The following is a 19094-nucleotide window of genomic DNA, read 5'->3' on the forward strand; positions in this document are numbered from 1 at the left end:
GATACGGAACCCTGAGGATGAGTATTTGAAACGCGTAGGGTCGTTTATTGTATATGGAATGTCTGCATTGGGGACAACAACATTGTGTTACACCCAGCACTAGTAGATCCGGTGTTTCTTTTCGGACACTGGTGCTTCTTTTAGGGATTGTACTTTTGTTGTGCCCAGGATATATGCTGGTTCCAGATAAATATTGTTACAAACACTGAGACATATTTATCATAATGACTCAGTGCTTTCTGTTTAATACATTTTTTAATTTTCACGGTGGGGCTCATTTCACAGTGGTATAAAAATTATATGTACCCAAAAATGGTGCTATTAAAAAGCACAACTAATCCCGCAAAAAAACAAGTCCTCATACAGCTATGTAGACGAAAAAATAAAAACGTTATAGCTCTTTGAATGCGACTATAGAAAAACGAATAAAATAGCTTGGTCATTAGGGCCTAAAATGGGCTGGTCACTAAGGGGTTAAAATCAGAGGCATACTGAGGTACTCAGAGGTTGTACAGAGAACTAATCTGGCAGTGGGCACGAGGTCTAAATCAAGTTTTTGTGACCGGTAATAGCATTATTCATGTAAAGGAGCTTACCTGCTTAATTTTGCAGTAGGAGTGTCCTCTTGTTTTTTATTATCAGCAGCAGAAGCTTTTGACCTCTGAGAAACAAGAATTGAAACTTCATCCTCTAAGGAAAAATAAATAAATAGGGAAATGAAATAACACGGCTATATTCACATTGCGTTTTGCTTAGCGCCAAGCAAATATGCTCGAGTATCTGAAAACAGTATCTATAGTCCACTTTAAGGAGTCAGAGTTCAAAAGAGTAAACTTTGGACTCCATTTGACCTGATTTCTGTCAAGGGCCTTTTACACCTGCCGATATTCGGCCGGTGCAGCGAGCGCCGATCAACGAGACATCGACCGATGCTCGTTTGTTCCTGTCATGTGGAGCAATAAATGGGGATGAGCGGTCCTTACTCCGATCGCTCATCCCCATACATTATTATCATGTCAGCAGCGCGTCTCCCTGCTTACACAGGGGGATGTGCTGCCGACAAAGATAATTTTTATATATTTTTTTTAAAATGATACGACCAGCAGATTATCGATCATCTGTTGATCGCTGCCCTTTTTACACGGGTCAATTATCGGCAACGAGCATTATATGAACGCTTGTCTGCCTGATAATCGTCATGTGTAAAACCCCCTTTAGTCTACCACGCTTTTGTGTGCTCCAAATAAAACATACGTGACAGAAACGTTTTTGTCTTTTTACATTACCGTCTATGTGTGACGTATGAGTAACATTTTACATATACGTTTTTGAATAAAGAAGTTGTGTTGTGTTTAGAAGCTTTTCTATAACTCAAGATAGATAACATATTTTTATAGATGTAGTTTGAACATTAAGATATGTAAGAAACAAAATAAACCTACTGGGCGGCACAGGACACATGGAAAACAAAACTTACATTCCAGAAATGCCATGCTATCCTTTCAAAAATCTGAGAGTAGAAAACGTTTTACCAGGAGATCTTAAAAATGTATTTCCTTCTAAAATAAGATAAAAATCACCAGTAAATGTCCTCCGCCAAGTTATAAAGTGGTATTCGGGTAAAAATCTAAAACCAAGCATGAAACAAGAGTAGTACGACTACATTACAGCTCTGTGTGAACGCCATATACTAGTCCTTCTCAATGAATCAGAATATCAAAAAGTCAAGTTATTTCAGTAATTCAATTCAAAAAGTGAAACTCATTCTATAGATTCATTACACACAGAGTGATCTATTTCCAGCATTTGTTTCTTTTAATGTTGATGATTATGGTAACAGTTAATGAAAACCCAAAATTTAGTCTCAGAAAATTAGATTAACTGGTTGCCGACGCAGGACAAGAATGCTCGTCCTGAGCGGCGGGTACTTCGCGCATTAGGACGAGCATTCTCGTCCTGTGTGACAGCCGTCTGTGCGCGTGATCGAGAGCGGGGCAACGGCTGTAATACACAGCCACTCTGACAGCGGAGAGGAGAGAAACATCCTCTCTCCGCCGTTAACCCTTTGAATGCCGCGATGAAAGCTGATCTAGGCGTTCACGGAGGGGGGACTGCACTTTGATCGCGTCACAGAAAATAACTGTGGCGCGATCAAAGCCCATAACTTGTATTGCCAGACAGCCCAGGGTCCATTGAAGGACCCCAGGGCTGTCTGAACATATTTCCTGTTGTTAGGGCATACTAAGGTCTGCCCTAACAAGTGCCTGTGTACGATCAGTAACAGGCTAATGTACTGGCATATAGATCTATGCCAGTACATTACAGTTACAAAATCAAAATGATAAATCCCTTTGTGGGATTAAAAAAAAAAGAAAGTTAAATGAATGTAAATAAAAATGAACGATAAATAAATAAATAGTTATATAAATAAACCAAAACTTTTTATAATAAATAAACTTTTTAAAATATAAGTCTCAAAACATGGAATAATATAGACATATTTGGTATCGCCACGACCAAAACAACCTGTACAACAAATGTATAACATTATTTATGATGATCGGTGTATGGTGTAAAAAAAAATATATATTAAAACTGCAGCGGAAGTGCTTTTTTTCTGCATTTTCGCCAAAATAAAAATTTATAGAAATTAAACGATTATGTAGGTAACATTTTTTGGTAGAAATACATTAAGTACAACTCGTCCCGCAAAAAACAAAGCCTAATACAACTACGTCGTACAAAAAATAAGAGTTATGAGCGTCGGGAGGGAAATATAAAAAAATTGTTCGGTCCTCAAGGGGTTAAATGACAATTACAAAAATGATTTTTAATACCGAAATGTTGTCCTACTGAAAAGCATGTACAGTATATGCACTCAATACTTGGTCGGGGCTCCGACTCTGCATGAATTACTGCATTAATGGCGTGGCATGGAGGTGATCAGCCTGTGGCACTGCTGAGGTGTTATGGAAGCCCAGGTTGCTTTGATAGCGGCCTTCAGCTCATCTGCATTGTTGGGCCTGGGGTCTCATCTTCCTCTCGACAATACCCATAGATTTTCTATGGGGTTTAGGTCAGGCGAGTTTGCTGGCCAATCAGGCGCAGTGATACTGTGGTTATTACACCAGGTATTGGTACTATAGGCAGTGTGGGCAGGTGCCAAGTCCTGTTAGAAAATGAAATCCGCATCTCCATAAAGCCTGTCAGCAGAGCGAAGCATGAAGTGCTCGAAAATTTCCTGGTAAATGCTGCGTTGACTCTGGACTTGATATAACACAGTGGACCAACACCAGCAGATGACATGGCCCCCAAACCATCACTGACTGTGGAAACTTCACACTGGACCGCAAGCAACTTGAATTGGGTGCAGCTCCACTCTTCCTCCAGACTCTGGGACCGAGATTTCCAAATGAAATGCAAAATTTACTTTCATCTGAAAACAGGTCTCTGGACCACTAAGCAACAGACCAGTCCCTTTTCTCCTTAGCCCAGGTAAGAGGCTTCTGACGTTTTCTCAGGGGAAGCGACAGTTGTAGCCCATGTCCTGGATACGTCTGTGTGTGGCGGCTTTTGAAGCACTGACTGCAGCCAGTCCGCTCCTTGTGAATCTTCCCCAGATTCTTGAATGGCCTTTTCTTGACAATCCTTTCAAGGCTGCGGTTATCCCTGTTGAGTGTGCATTTTTTCTACCACACTTTTACCTTCCTCTCAACTTCCCATTAATATGCTTGGATACAGCCAGCTTCTTTAGCAATGTCCTTTTGTGGCTTACCCTCCTTGTGGGGGTGTCAATGATGGTCTTCTGGAAAACTGTGAAGTCTGCAGTCTTCCCCATCATTGTGTAGCCTACTGAACCAGACTGTTGGACCATTTAAAAGCTTAGGAAACCTTTGCAGGTGTTTTGTGTTGATTAGCTGGTTAGAGTGTCACACTTTTAGAGTCTACAATTTTTAACCAATATTCTAATTTCTGACAGACTAAATTTTGTGTTTTCATTAACAGTTAGCCATAATCATCAACATTAAAAGAAAAAAATGCTGGAAATAGATCACACTGTGTGTAATGAATCTATATAATATACAGGTTCAACTTTTTGAAATTAATTACTGAAACAAGTTAACTTTTTGATGATGTTCTAATTCATTGAGAAGGATTAGTAGATTTAACACTCCACCCTCAAAAACTATATTTTTCTAGCTAAATATACGGCATCAACATGGAGCCAAAATACACTAATATATGAAATATGTTATTAAGGTTTGGCATGGATTTATTCTATAGAGATCACAAGTGGACGTGTTCAAGAACTGCATGTTCTGTTCTATCAATCTAAGGCCCCTATTTATGTTCTACTGGCGATAGACAAATGTTTCTCAGCTCTCCATTGTTCTCTCCTCTTCCTTTTACTCGGATTGATATGGACCATGAAAATGAGCGCCGATCAACGAGGCAGGTCATTGATTGCCGCACGTTTGTTCCTTTTCGTAAAGAGCTATGATCAGTAATGAATGGGAACGAGCGATTGTTACTGCGATCGTCCCCATACATTTCCATCATGTCGATAGCACATCTCCCTGTTTAAACACGGAGATGTACTGCAGACAACGATAATATAATGTGTAATTAATGTGTAATTATTATTATCAAATAATTATGTGGGCTTTGATCGCGTCACAGTTATTTTCTGTGACGCGATCAATGTGCAGTCCCCTCTCTTTGAACGCCGCGATCAGCTGTCATCGCGGCGTTCAAAGGGTTAACGGCAGAGAGATGATGTTTATCTCCTCTCCGCTGTCAGAACGGGGCCGTGGCTGTGTATTACAGCCGTTGCCCCGCTCTCGATCGCACGCACAGACGGCTGTCACACCAGGACGAGTATGCTCATCCTAATGCGTGAAGTGCTCACCGCTCAGGACGAGCATACTCGTCCTGTGTCGGCAACCAGTTAAACAATAAGAACGGGGTCACTCACAAATATGCAGGAAACTTTCACAAAAGCCTTATAAATGCAAGAAAGAGCTTACATACCATTTTGAATAATTTTCTTTAACAGGGTCCGGGGAGTGATTTTATCTAAATCCTCCATAATAGGATGAGATTCTTTTTTTGCAGATTTTGGCTTAGTTTTGGAATTAGTCGCCACATTTCTTTCAAAAATTGAAGCTTCAAGTGCCTGAAACAAAAAAAATAAAAAAATAAAAGTGATTAAAAAAAGTTGCACTTTTATGTAAATTAGCAAATACATAAAGTGGAACTACAGACAAATTTTAATAATTATCAAAATGGACCCAACTAGGAACATGCAACATACTCTGCATACAGTGCTCCACAGCTATTGGCTGAAGCTTTACCTCACAAACTCCGTTCTCGTGAGTCGAGCTCGCTGAGCTACGCTTTTTTTCATAACTCCAATAGAGGTGGAAACCGTTCCAAGCAGACATTTATGGCATATCCCGTGGATGCACCATACATTGCCGACGGGTTCTGAGTAGATCCCGGGCCAAGCTTCACTTTCAACTTCATACGCATCCTCAGAACGTGGATGAAGATGAAATCTGCGGCTGAGCTCCATGCCCTCTTGTTCACCCTCATAGACCACAGACCACTTTAGGCTTGCGGCCTACAAGTCAGAGAGTCTCCAGGGTAGGCAGGCGCGATGAATTCAACGCGCTTGCCTGCGTCGTCCTGAAAGACTACAGGTCAGAAGAGGCTTGCAGCGTGAACCACTGAGTTCAACATGGGAACAGGGTTGAGTGAGCATTTTTACTTTTTATTTTGGTTTTAGGCACTCTGCTTGGGGGCACTACTTGCTTACTTTCAGGCGCACTTTAAGAAACACTTAATTTTGGGGCACAATTTAATGTTGCTTAGGCATAATTATTTTGGGGGCACTTCTTGACATGAGTACTATGCTAGAGGGGCACTGTTAGCACTATAACAGGGGCACTATGTGGGCCCTTAAATGGCTATTCCTGTCACAAGAAGTTACCACCTATCCACTGGATAGGTGAGGATAATGGTTAGATCGGTAGATGCTCGACCGCTAGCACCCCCACCGATCGCCAGAATGGGGGGTCCATGTCCCCTTATCCAGTGGATAGGTGATAACTTCTTGTGACCGCAATACCCCTTTTATTTTGGGGGCAAGCCTTTTAGCCACTATGGGGGCGCTGATTGGTACAATAATTTTGTGGCCACTATTACTGCTGACCACAATTATTTTTGGTTGGAACTATTACGGCCTGATTCGCACCATTGTTGCTGGGGACACTGTGCGTGGTGCTAATTACTCTTAGTAGCACTATATGTACTCTATTTTCTGGGGCGCTTTTTGTTGCAGTAATTAAAGTCGGGGTCCCTGTCTGTTCACAATTATTTTAGGGGGCACTACGTGTGTGTGTGGCAGTATTATTATTGGGTCACTATCTGTTTGACAATATTATTTTTGGGGTGGCTATAGTTTTGTCATTAGTATCCCTGCAGTACTGGATTTTTCAGCACTACGCAAAGATGTCTGGGCTGCAAACTCCGCAGTGTGGCTGGAAGAAGCATTATGACAGTCTGGGTCAGTTGGAGAAGAGAAGGATAGGGAACATCTACATCAGAGAAGACTTCACCTGTGACTAACTGGATGTAACGGTTGTGTATTTTGCCAGTGACTACATCTGGTCAGTGCTGTATTCTCCTGCTTGTTGTGTAGTCCTAAATTTTATTTAAAAAGTAATCTCCAACCAGGGACAGTGTCTTGACCCTAGCAAAGCCCCTGATAATTTACACACCATCCCTCCCATGGTCTGGTCACAACTCGGTAACAAGTGGCTCTCAAGACTGTCTCAAGTTACAACAGTAGATCTTCACCTTGCTAAGGTAACCTACCCCCACCCATACATTTTTAAGATTTTAATGCCTCCTTAAGGACCTATAGCATACAGAGCACCTTGGAAACTGAGATTTGAAGGAAGGATCAGAATGAGGGAATTAACTGCCATAGTTAAATGACCCGATGTCCAATTTACTAATTAGGAAAATTTGCCCAGAGTTTTACTTTAAAGTGAATAATCATATACCGATTTTCCAAGAGAATGTCTCACTCTTTCCCTCATTTTACTGCGCAAATTCCTAGATGGGGACGATGAATTCTCATCTTGATGAACATAAGATGTAGATGGTCGCTGATGAACCCTAAAAATAGACGGAAAGTGATCAGAAATGGCACATAAAACATCAGAAGAATGGATATTCAAATGAGAAAATTATTATTATCCATGCAAAGGCTGAACTTTAGGTTTGCAATATTTATTTGATCAAATTTGCAGGTCAAGAACAAATGCCCATTATTTCAGGATTTTTGTGAGCATGAGACGTACGGTATCTACAAACTTTGCACTACAATCTTACATTTTAAACATTGTATTTTGTGTAGAAGCCTCTGCTTGGAAATGTGAAATTTTATGTTTTTGCTTTTTTAATTGATTGTCACACAGTTGTTTAACTCCTTCCCGCTTTGGCCACTTTTTGACCTTCCTGACAGAGCCTCATTTTTTTAAATCGGTCAGATTTCACTTTATGTGGAAAAAACTTCGGAATGCTTTTACCCATCCAAGCGATTCCGAGACTGTTTTCTCGCGACACATTGGACTTTATGTTACTGTATGTTCACACGAGGTCATTACGTCCGTAGTTGACGGACGTAATTCGGCTGCAAGTCCCGAACCGAACAAAGTGCAGGGAGCCGGGCTCCTAGCATCATACTTATGTACGATGCTAGGAGTCCCTGCCTCGCTGCTGGACAACTGTCCCGTACTATAATCATGTTTTCAGTACGGGACAGTTGTCCGGCAGCGAGGCAGGGACTCCTAGCATCGTACATAAGTATGATGCTAGGAGCCCGGCTCCCTGCAGTGTGTTCGGTCCGGTACTTGCGGCCGAAATACGTCCGTCAATTAGGGACGTAATGACCTCGTGTGAACATACCCTTAAAATTTGCTCGGTACAATCAGTATTTAATTGTGAAAAATACCAAAATTTAGTGAAAAATTAGCATTTTTTTAAATTTAAATGTATTTGCTTGTAAATTCACAGGAATTAACCCCTTAAGGACGCAGCCTAGTTTGGGCCTTAAGGCTCAGAGCCCATTTTTAAAATCTGAAATATTTCACTTTATGTGGTAATAACTTCAGAATGCTTAAACCTATCCAAGCGGGTCTGAGAATGTTTTCTCGTGAGACATTGGGATTTATGTTCGCGGTAAAATTTGGTCGATATATTCAGTGTTTATTTGTGAAAAATAGCAAAATTTAGCGAAAATTTGGAAAAAATAGCGTTTTGATGAATTTAAATGCACCTGCTTTTAAGAGACAGGGTTATACCACCCAAAATAGTTACTAGTTCACATTTACCATATGTCTACTATATGTTGGCATCATTTTTTGAACATTCTTTTATTTTTCTAGGACGTTACAAGGCTTAGAACATAAACAGCAATTTCCCATATTTTAAATAAAATTTCCAAAGCCACTTTTTTTTGGGTACCAGTTCAGTTCTGAAGTGGTATTGAGGGACCTATATATTAGAAACCCCCCATTTTAGAAACTAGACCCCTCCAAGTATTCAAAACAGCAAGAGAAGTTTATTAACCCTTTAGGTGTTTCACAGGAATTTAAAGCCGTGTAGAGGTGAAATTTACAAATTTCATTTTTTTGTCAGAACATCCTTTTTATTCCATTTTTTCCCTGTAAAATATAAGGTTTTACCAGAGAAACGCAACTCAATACTTATTGCACAGATTCTTCAGTTTTTAGAAATATCCCACATGTGGCCCGAGTGTCCTAATGGACTGAAAGACCGGCCTCAGAAGCAAAGGAGCACTTAGAGGATTTTGAGGTCTCCTTTTTGTTAGATTATATTTTAGGCACCATGTCAGGTTTGAAGAGGTCTTGTGGTAGCAAAACAGTGGAAACCCCCAAAAGTCACCGCATTTGGCAAACTACACCCCTCAAGGAATTTATCGAGGGGTATAGAAGGCATTCAGACCATACGGTTGTCTTGCTGCATTTTGCTAACACAGGTTGTTAGCAACGCAGCGATACTTGATATTTTTAATAAAAAGGAACTGCTAAGGGAAAAGGGGGATTTCTACTTTTATTGCTTTTAAAACTTTTATTTTTATACAAGATATTTTTACTTTTTTAATTTTTCCCATTAGGGGACTTTAGGGCAGGAGGCCCTGTTCGCAATTCTAATACACTGCTCTACATGCGTAGTGCAGTGTATTAGAGCTGTCAGCTACTCACTGACAGCAAGCATATTGGTCCTGACTTTGTCAGTACCCACTAGGCTTCCATAGATGGCATCGCTGGAGGCCATTGTTAGGCCTCCGGATGCCGTAACAACCATCGCCGCCCGTGATAATGTCGCGGGACGTCAATGGTGCTTTAACCCCTAAGCTTCTGAGGAGTTAATCGGCGGGGACAACGCGATCGGTCCCCACTGAACGAGCTGCGGCAACTGCTGTAAGAGACAGCAGTTGTCACAGCTCATAAAAGTGCCGGGAGGAGGGGCAGAAGGGCGGTTATTTCCATGATCTACTATTAGCGTTAACCCCTCAACGGAAAAGCAAACAAACTCAATGGTGACGGAAACCTAGCTAATGTTTTCCGTCTGTCTCTGTTGTGACAGGGTTCCATTGTGTCTCTAGGTTAGCTCTGAAGGAGGATATAAAGTGCGGAGCCCGACTTGCGTCTAAGAATGAGGGGAGCCATGCTGGAGACTAGGAATGAGAGGGGAGCCATGCTGAAAAGCAAGATTTTGTAATGGTGGGGGCCCAGAATAAGAGGGGTACCATGCTGAGGACCAGGATGAAAGGGGAGCCATGCTGTGGACCAGGAATGAAAAGGGAGCCATGCTGGGGACCAGGAAACAAAAGGGAGGCATGCTGGGGACCAGTAATGAGGTGGGGGGCATGCTAGGGACAAGGAATTAGAGGGTGTTGTGCTGTGGATCAGGAATGAGAGGTGAACCATGCTGTGGACAAAGAATGAGAGGGGGAGCCATACAGGAGACCTAGATCGTAGCCATGCTGGGAACCCAGAATCAGAGTGGGCAATACTGGGGACTAAGAATAAGAGAGGGCCCATGCTGGGGACTAAGAATAAGCAGAGTGCCATGTTTGGGACAAGGAATGAAAGGGGAGCCATGGTCAGGACTAGGAACGAGAGGGGGAGAATGCTGAGGACCAGGAATGAAGAGGAAGCCATGCTGGGGACCAATAATAAGAGGGGTAACATGCCAGGGACTAAAAATAATAGGCGAGCATTGTTGGGGACTATGAATGAGGCAATGTACCCCTGTCATAGAGAATCCCTAGTGGTAGACCATATGCATATATGGTCTACAAATTAACCTGCAAGTGGATGACATCCAGATCCATTACGAATCTTTAAATGGCTTGTCTCATGAAGACAACTCCATGGACATATGGACTACATAGGGAGGATGGTGGCTCAATGAGACAGAGTGGCCACCATGTAATACTACATTTCTGTTTTCGTGGCATCTTCAATATAAAAATAGGTTTTCTGTAATGATAACCCCTTTACGTAAGTAGCTGGTATCCTAATGACCATTTTAAGTTTGTGCACTTAAAAAAAACGTCCCCAAATGCTCAAGATCATGGATTTTGTAGGTTTATAGCCAGCTGTATGATTAACCACTTATACCAAAGAGGTAATGATCATCATTTTCATATGTAGGTTAAAAGACAGGTCATTAACCCCTTAACGCTCAGCGACGTACTATTCCGTCGTGCTGACCGCCCCGTTCAGTGACGGAATAGTACGTCGCAGGGAAAATGCATCGCCATTTTCCACCCGCGCGTGCACAAGCTGTGACAGCTGCTGTTTCCGACAGCAGGCGATCGCAGCTCAATACGCCGGGACCTGTCGCGATGGTCCCGCCTCCACGATCGCCACTATTGGCCAGTCAGTGAGTAACCGTCCAATAGTGGCGATCGACGTCTAAACTTGGCGTTCAGAGTGGTTGTGAGAAGAGCAAGTAAAAAAAAAAAGTCTAAAAAAAACAACTTTTTTCGGCATCCCACCTCTCCCATCCACTACCCAGTCCTGTACCCTTCCTCCTTGTGTTCCCCTGACGTTTTTGGTCAGTGATCTCCTATCACTGACCACTTCTTAGTCTTCAGGACCAATTTCTCGGTCCCTGGGGATTATTTTTTTTCTTTATAAAACAAAAAAATATATAGAAATTTTTTAAAAAAAACAGTTAATTTAGACAATTTAACTGGTTAGTTTAGTATTAGTGAGTGTCAGGGAACCATCAAAAAGCTTAGTTCGGTATAGCGTCAGGGAATTTAGCGTCAGGAATCCGTCACCATAGTTAGATCTAGCGTTAGGGGTCCATCCCCATAGTTAGGTTTAGCGTCAGGGATGCTCGGAATAATCTAGTTAGGTTTAGTGTCCGGGAATAATCGCCGTAGTTAGATTTAGTCTCAGGGAAGATCAAATAAAATATAGTTAGTTTTAGTGTTAGGAACCCTCGCCCTAGTTAGGTTTAGTCTCAGGGAAGCCCACTCGTTCCATAAAAACACCAATTTTTTTGGCTGGCTTAGGTAGCAGCCTATTTCTCCTAGTTAGGGAAGAAAACAAACATGTCCCAACGGACATTTAGTGCCGAAGAGGCATATTCATTTCTTGCCTCCGACACAGAATCGTCGGGTGGTGAGACTGTTTTATTTATCCACCTCCTCATCCAGTGATGAATAAAAGGAACCCCCTAGGAGACGCCCCAGGACCACCACTACAGTTGAAGCCCCCAAGCAAAATGACCCCGCCGCTGTTCAAACCCCGAGCGAAGTGACCCCATTTGGACCCCCACACCAGACATTTATGAGCCCCAAATCCCAGAGTACACGGGCAGCTCAGGGATAAAATTTAATACGGCAGGGCTCAGTGAAATGGACTTTTTCAAAGTTCTTCTTCACTGATGACTTTATAGATCTTATGCTCTCCCAGACTAATTTATATACCCAACAATATATTACTAAGAACCCCACATCATTTTATGCCCAATCCCACAGGACCCCTGTAGATGCAGCAGAGTTGGGCAAGTTCTGGGGACTTCACTTGAACAAGGGGCTTCTGAAAAAGCAATCCATTAGGACCTACTGGAGCACGGACATCTTATACCACAGCCCGATATACCGTATGGCCATGTCCAGGATGCGTTATTAGGCAATACTTCGCTTCTTACATTATACGGATACTGAGCAGTGTCCACCCCGAGATGACCCCAGTTTTGACCATTTGTACAAACTGAGACCCCTATTAGACCATTTCAGTGCCCGGTTTGCCCAAGCATACACCCCCGAGAAGTGTATTTCTATTGATAAGTCCCTGGTACATTTTAAAGGGAGGCTTCAATTGATGTATAATGAAGATGTATAAGCTGTGCGAGAGTGCATCAGGGTATATGTACAAATTTAGGATATATGAAGGGAAGGACAGCAGTATTCAGCCCCCAGAATGCCCCCCCCCCCCCTTACTGGGAATTAATGCAAAAATTGTGTGGGATTTAGTGCACCCACTGCTGGACCAGGGTTACCACCTCTAACTGGATAATTTTTATACCAGCGTCCCACTCTTCAAGTCCTGTGGCATGCGGCACTGCTAGAAAAAAAATTGAGAGGCCTCCCTAAGACTCTGCTTGGGCAAACACTCAGAAGGGGTGAGAGCAGGGCACATTCTAGCAGCAACATATTGTGTGTCACATACAAGGACAAGAGTATTGACAACAATACATGGCCACACCAGTACCCATGTACCAGTACGAGGTACCAGTACAGAGACCCCCAAACCAGACTGCATCCTGGACTACAATAGGTACATGGGAGGGGTTGACTTGTCAGATCAAGTCTTGAAGCCCTACAATGCCATGTGGAAATCGAGGGTGTGGTATAAGAAGCTGGCCGTGCACATCATACAGATGGCATTGTACAATGCGTACGTGCTAAGTCGATGTGCAGGCCAGACGGGAACTTTCCTGGAATTTCAAGAGGTGGTTATCAAGAACCTAATCTTTAGGGACCAAGAAGAGGGATAACCAAGTACATCTGGAAGCGAGGCCACACGCATGGTACCAGGGCAACACTTTCCAGGAGAAGTTCCCCAAACTGGTAAGAAGGGAAAAAGTCAAAAGCGGTGCAGAGTCTGCTCAAAGAGGGGGATAAGGAAGGAAACAATATACCAATGCGACACGTGTCACGAAAAACCAAGGCTCTGTATGAAAGATTGTTTTCGAATTTATCATACATCCCTTAATTTTTAATTTACCCTGATGCACTCCGCACAGCTTATCCCCCTCATCTTTCCCTTCTGAGCCCTGCCGTGTGCCCAGGCAGCTGATAACAGCCACATGTAGGGTATTGCCGTACCCGGTAGAACCCACATTACAGCTTATGGGGTGTATATCTCCGGTGGCACATGCTGGGCACAATATATCGGACACTGACATGGCATATATGTGTGTGTGTATATATAGAAAATTGCAAATCTCACACTGCACCATCTGCTGCACATTATCTTTTACACAGTACCTGTGGGGTCAAAATGCTCACTACACCTCTAGATGAATGTCTTAAAGGGTGTAGTTTTTAAAATGGGGTCACTTCTCTGGGATTTCAACTCTACTGGTACCTCAGGGGCTTCTGCATACATGACTTACTTAGCACCAGAAAAACTTCAGTAGGCCAAATGGTGGTCCTTTCCTTCTGAGTCCTCCCATGGGCCCAAACGGCAGTTTATTGCCACAAATGGGGTATTGCCGCACTAAGGACAAATTTGGCAACAAAATTAGGTATTTTGTTCCCTGGAAAATAAGAAATTTTGATCAAAAATTACATCTTATTGGAAAAAATGACTTTTTTTAATTTCACAGCCCAATTCAAATAGGTGCTGTGAAAAAAACTGTGCGGCCAAAATGATAACAACAACCATAAATGAATTCCTTGAGGGGTGCAATTTCCAAAATGGGGTCTTTTTGGAGCGTTTCCTTTGTTTTGGCATCACAGACCTCTTCAAACCTGACATGGGGCCTAAAATATATTCTAATAAAAAAAAAGGAGGCCTCAAAATGCACTAGGTGCTTCTTTGCTTCTGGGGCTTGTGTTTTAGTCCACCACGAGAACACTAGAGCCACATGTGGGACATTTCTAAAAACTGCAGAATCTGGACAATACATATTTAGTAGTGTTTCTCTGGTAAAACCTTCTGTTACAGAAAAAAATGTGCAAATTTCACCTCCACTTTGCTTTAATTCCTGTGAAATGCCTGAAGGGTTAAAAACTTTCTAAATGCTGTTTTGAATACTTTGAGGGGTCTAGTTTTTAAAATGGGGTGTTTTATCAGGGTTTCTAATACATAGGCCCCTCAAAGCCACTTCAGAACTGAACAGGTACCTTAAAAAAAAGGCTTTTGACATTTTCTTAAAAATATGAGAAATTGCTGTTTATGTTCTAAGCCTTGTAACGTCCTAGAAAAATTAAAGAATGTTCAAAAAACGATGCCAATCTAAAGTAGACATATGGGAAATGTGAACTAGTAACTATTTTGGGTGGTATAACCGTCTGTTTTACAAGCAGATGCATTTAAATTCTGAAAAATGCTATTTTTTCTAAATTTTTTAAGTTTTGCTATTTTTCACCAATAAACACTGAATATATCGACCAAATGTTACCACGAACATGAAGCCCAATGTGTCATGAGAAAACAATCTCAGAATCGCTTGGATAGGTTTAAGCATTCCGACGTTATTACCACATAAAGTGAATTACGTCAGATTTGAAAAATGGACTCGGAGCCTTAAGGCCCAAACTAGGCTGTGTCCCTAAGGGGTTATCTAACAGAAACAGCTGTGTAGGAGACTTAAAACTGGAAGAGGAACAGCCAAACTCTAATGCTACAAAGGTAAGGTTATGGAAGACAGCTTTATGTCACAGGTCCACCATGGCAAGACTGAGAACAGCAACAAGACACAAGATAGTTATACTGCATCAGCAAGGTCTCTCCCAGGTAAAGATTTAAAAGCAGACTGTGGTTTCAAGATGTGCTGTTCAAGCTCTTTTGAAGAAACACAAAAGAAACAGGCAACGCTGAGGACCGTAGACGCAGTGCTCGGCCAAGGAAACTTAGCGCAGCAGATCAAAGACACAACATGTCCCTTCGAAATCGGAAGATGTCCAGCAGTGTCATCAGCACAGAACTGGCAGAAACCAGTAGGACCAAGGTACAACCATCTACTGTTCGGAGCAGTCTGGCCAGAAGTGGTCAGAATTGCAGCCAAAAAGCCATACCGTCGACGTGGAAACAAGGCCAAGCCACTCAACTTTGAACGAAATTATAGGAACTGGGGTGCAAAAAAAATGGCAGCAGGTGCTCCGGACTGATCAGTCAGAATTTGAAATATTCGGCTGTAACAGAAGGCAGTTTGTTCATCGAGGGGCTGGGGAGCGGTACAATAATGAGTGTCTACAGGCAACAGTGAAGCATGGTGGAGGTTCCTTGCAAGTTTGGGGTTGCATTTCAGCAAATTTCGGGATTTGGTTAGGATTAATGATGTCTTCAATGCTGAGAAATACGAGCAGACACTTATCCATTATGCAATACCATCAGGGAGGCTTCTGATTGGCTCCAAATTTATTCTGCAGCAGGACAACTACCCTAAACATACAGCCAATATCATTAAAAACTATCTTCAGTGTAAAGAAGAACAAGGAGCCCTGGAAGTTACAATATGCCCCCCACAGGGACCAGATCTCAACATCATTAAGTCTGTCTGGGATTATATGAAGATACAGAAGGATTTGGGGAAGCCTACAACCACAGAAGTTCTGTGGTTAGTTCTCCAAGATGTTTGGAATTACCTCCCTGCAGAGTTCCTTCAAAAACTGTATGCAAATGTAGAAGAATTGATGCTGTTTTGAAGGCATAGGGTGGTCACACCAAATATTGATTTTATTTAGATTTTACTTCATTCACTTTGCATTTTGTTAATTATTAAAAAAAACAAAAACTATAAAACACTTCTATGTTTGAAAACATTCTCACTTTGAAGCATTTATCCACAACTGCCTAAAACCTTTGCACAGTGCTGTATGTTCATCATAATACTGTACAGCAAATAATTTGATTAAATTAGGAAAGTGCAGAACAGCAATAAATGCGAAGGTTAAAAGTGTAGCTAAACGTTTGACAAACTTCTGACATGTCATAGTGACATGTCAGAAGTTTGGATTGGTGGGGTCCGAGCACGGAGACCCTCACCAATCGCTAGAACTAAGCTGCTGAAGAGTTTGTGTGAGCGTTCAGCCGCTTCATGTCTGCTTGGCTTTTTCCGGACTTCGCTATTCATTCCGTCAAAACGACGGAACCCTTACACAATGGTGACAAACAGAAACCATTTGCACCTATGGTTTCCGTTTGTTTCAATTTATATTCCGTTCATGGGTTTCCCTGACGGAAAGCTCCGACGGAACCCATGAACGGAGTCCCGACGCACATATGAACGAAGCCTAAAAAAAGAAGAAAGTCGCAAGATCTTCTTAAGAATGAGTCCTCAAATACAAGTCAAAAATTCAATAGCGTAGTCGACTACGCTATTGATTCCGTCAAAACGACGGAACCCTTGCACAACTGAGACAAAATGGAAAGAATTGGCACCTGAGCCGTGACCAATGAAATCAATGGTGATGGAAACGGAAACCTATGGTTTCCATTTGGGTGTGTCAGGGCTCCGTTCCGACGGAAAACTCAGACGGTACGTCGGAACGGAGCCCTAGCGCAGATGTGAACGAAGCCTAAAGAAAACCAAAAGGAGAAAGACTGATACAATGTGAAGGATTGTGATAAGGAATTAAAAACCTGAAAGACTTTTGTCCAAAGAGATAAACTAGGAGTGGTTCTTTTAAAAAAAAATAGCTAGAAAGGTTTGGGAGCATAAAACCGGGAAGAGGGTAGAAGGTGCCCTAAGCAGATATGTATCCCAGGAGGGGCGACGTTTGTAAAGTTGTGTTCAGCATCTTATACCCGAGTCGTCTGAAGTTCTTGCTGTGCTATTTCCTCTGCGGGGCAGTAACCATCCCAAACACCCTCCCACCTGATACAGACATGTTTGCAGAGACATTTAATATAGAAGTGAGAGGAGACTGGAGCAATTTAATATGCAGTATCTATTCAATCAAGTGTTGAACCAAGACCCAGTAGGGATGGAGAAGGGGACATTGCTGTAGGATGTGAAATAATGAACCATCCGGGGACCCACAACGCCAAAAAATGTTATAAAAGGAAAGATTCAGGTCATGAACTAGGGCAGGGGGGTAATACCTATGCATTAAAAACTTTAATTGGTTTTCCTTGTAGAGGGTGCATATGGATGATTAGGCCAGCCTATTCCAGATAGATTGCCAGATCAATAGGGACCCCCACAAAGTCAGTAGGTTCATGATTTCCCTAAACAAGGGATGGTAGTTAATCTGGTTACAGTGGAATCTTGTAAAGTGAGAAAGACTTCCAGATATTTAAGATGTTCGGTTTGCCAGGAGTAAGGGTAGGTAGCTTTCAAGGTAGAGAGATGGGAGGCAGGGATATTTAGTGGAAGAGCTTCAGTTTAACGGTAGTCCTCTTACCGGTGGCTGTATTTGTGAGGTATCCCCTCCCTTCTGGTCCTCAGCTGTGTCATGTGAACAGCAACAGGACTCTCCAACTGCCACAATGTCTCGGAGAAACTGACTTCCTGTCCACACACGAGACGTTGTGGCAGTTGGAGAGTCCTATTGCTGGTCACATGACACAGCTGAGGACCAGAAGGGAGGGGATACCTCACAAATACAGCCAGCGGTAACAAAAATTACCTTCACCACAAATTACATAATGTGCCTTTCCAACAGAACAGGGAATAAAATTTTTTGCGGGAGTGCTTCTTTAAAGAGGCTCTGTCCCCACATTATAAGTGGCCTGTCTTGTACATGATGTGATCGGCGCTGTAATGTAGGTAACAGCAGTGTTTTTTATTTAGAAAATCTATTTTCACCAAGTTATGAGCGATTTTAGCTTTATGCTAATGACTTTCTTAATGCCCAACTGGGCGTGTTTTTACTTTTGACCAAGTGGGCGTTGTGGAGAAAAGTGTATGACGCTGACCAAAACGTCCCAAGAAGTGTCCTGCACTTCTTTTTCGCGGCCGTTTTTTTACGCGGCCGTTTTTCAAAACGGATGCGTAAAAAAACGGCCCATCGGAACAGAACACCATTTTTCCCATTGCAATCAAAGGGCAGATGTTAGGAGGCGTTCTGCTTCTGATTTTTCGGCCCGAAAAACGTCCGAAAATAGGCCGTATGAACATACCCTTAGAATGATGAAAGTGAAGTGAATAACTTAAGTTGACAGGTTCACACGGTGTGTATTTGACAAGTTTTTTTGTGCATTTTACGTGCCAAAAACCTCTGGATTACGCTTGATTTTGCATGTTTGGGTGTGTGTGTGGGAGGGGTGCTCGCCGCTGATTCTTCAAAACAGCTGATAAGCGGCTATGAAGGATCAGCGGCGCCCGTGCATACTCCGCTGCAAATAAATAGGACACAGCTCTGATGCGCACACTACACACTCAGGACTGCTACACACAGACACGCCCGCGCTCTGCTACACACACTCAGCTCTGCTACATACAGAGAGAGAGACAGAGAGACAGAGAATCCTTACCTGCAGTGTAGCCCGTCTTCATAATGGTGCCTGCTATCTCCCTACAAACCAGCTTCTCTGCTGTGTGGCTCTGAACTGTGTCTGCGCAGAACAGAGCCAGATAGCAGATTCAATGAACGGCTCGTGTTCATTGTATCCTACGCCCTGTGTTAAGAGGCACATACACATATGAAATAAAACATGGCAGCTCCCAGTAAAGTAAGAAAGTGTTAATTTAAAAAAAAAACTTTGTGTGAAAAATTAAATAGTCAATATAATATTTTATTAAATAAAAACACAAATTAATTTAAAAAAAAATAATCATGACACCGTCCCTTTAAGTCTCAG

At 42.3% G+C, this 19094-nt stretch overlaps 1 protein-coding gene across 4 annotated transcripts in view; it reads right to left on the reverse strand.

Moving 5' to 3' along the window:
• CENPT (centromere protein T) overlaps positions 1-19094 on the reverse strand; it is a 98515-nt gene that overhangs the window by 44401 nt on the left and 35020 nt on the right. For 3 of the 4 annotated variants that reach the window (XM_075837498.1, XM_075837497.1, XM_075837499.1), the window contains exons 3-5: positions 7071-7185; positions 5032-5176; positions 597-690 (exon numbers count right to left, since the gene is read on the reverse strand). In XM_075837498.1, the coding sequence (XP_075693613.1) occupies positions 597-690; positions 5032-5176; positions 7071-7185 (354 nt within the window). Of the gene's footprint in view, positions 1-596; positions 691-5031; positions 5177-7070; positions 7186-17695; positions 17778-19094 lie in introns of those variants that run through there. The other variant, XM_075837500.1, reaches the window with a different exon arrangement.

This window comes from Rhinoderma darwinii, chromosome 9 (genome assembly GCF_050947455.1).
Source record: "Rhinoderma darwinii isolate aRhiDar2 chromosome 9, aRhiDar2.hap1, whole genome shotgun sequence".
Taxonomy (NCBI): domain Eukaryota; kingdom Metazoa; phylum Chordata; class Amphibia; order Anura; family Rhinodermatidae; genus Rhinoderma; species Rhinoderma darwinii.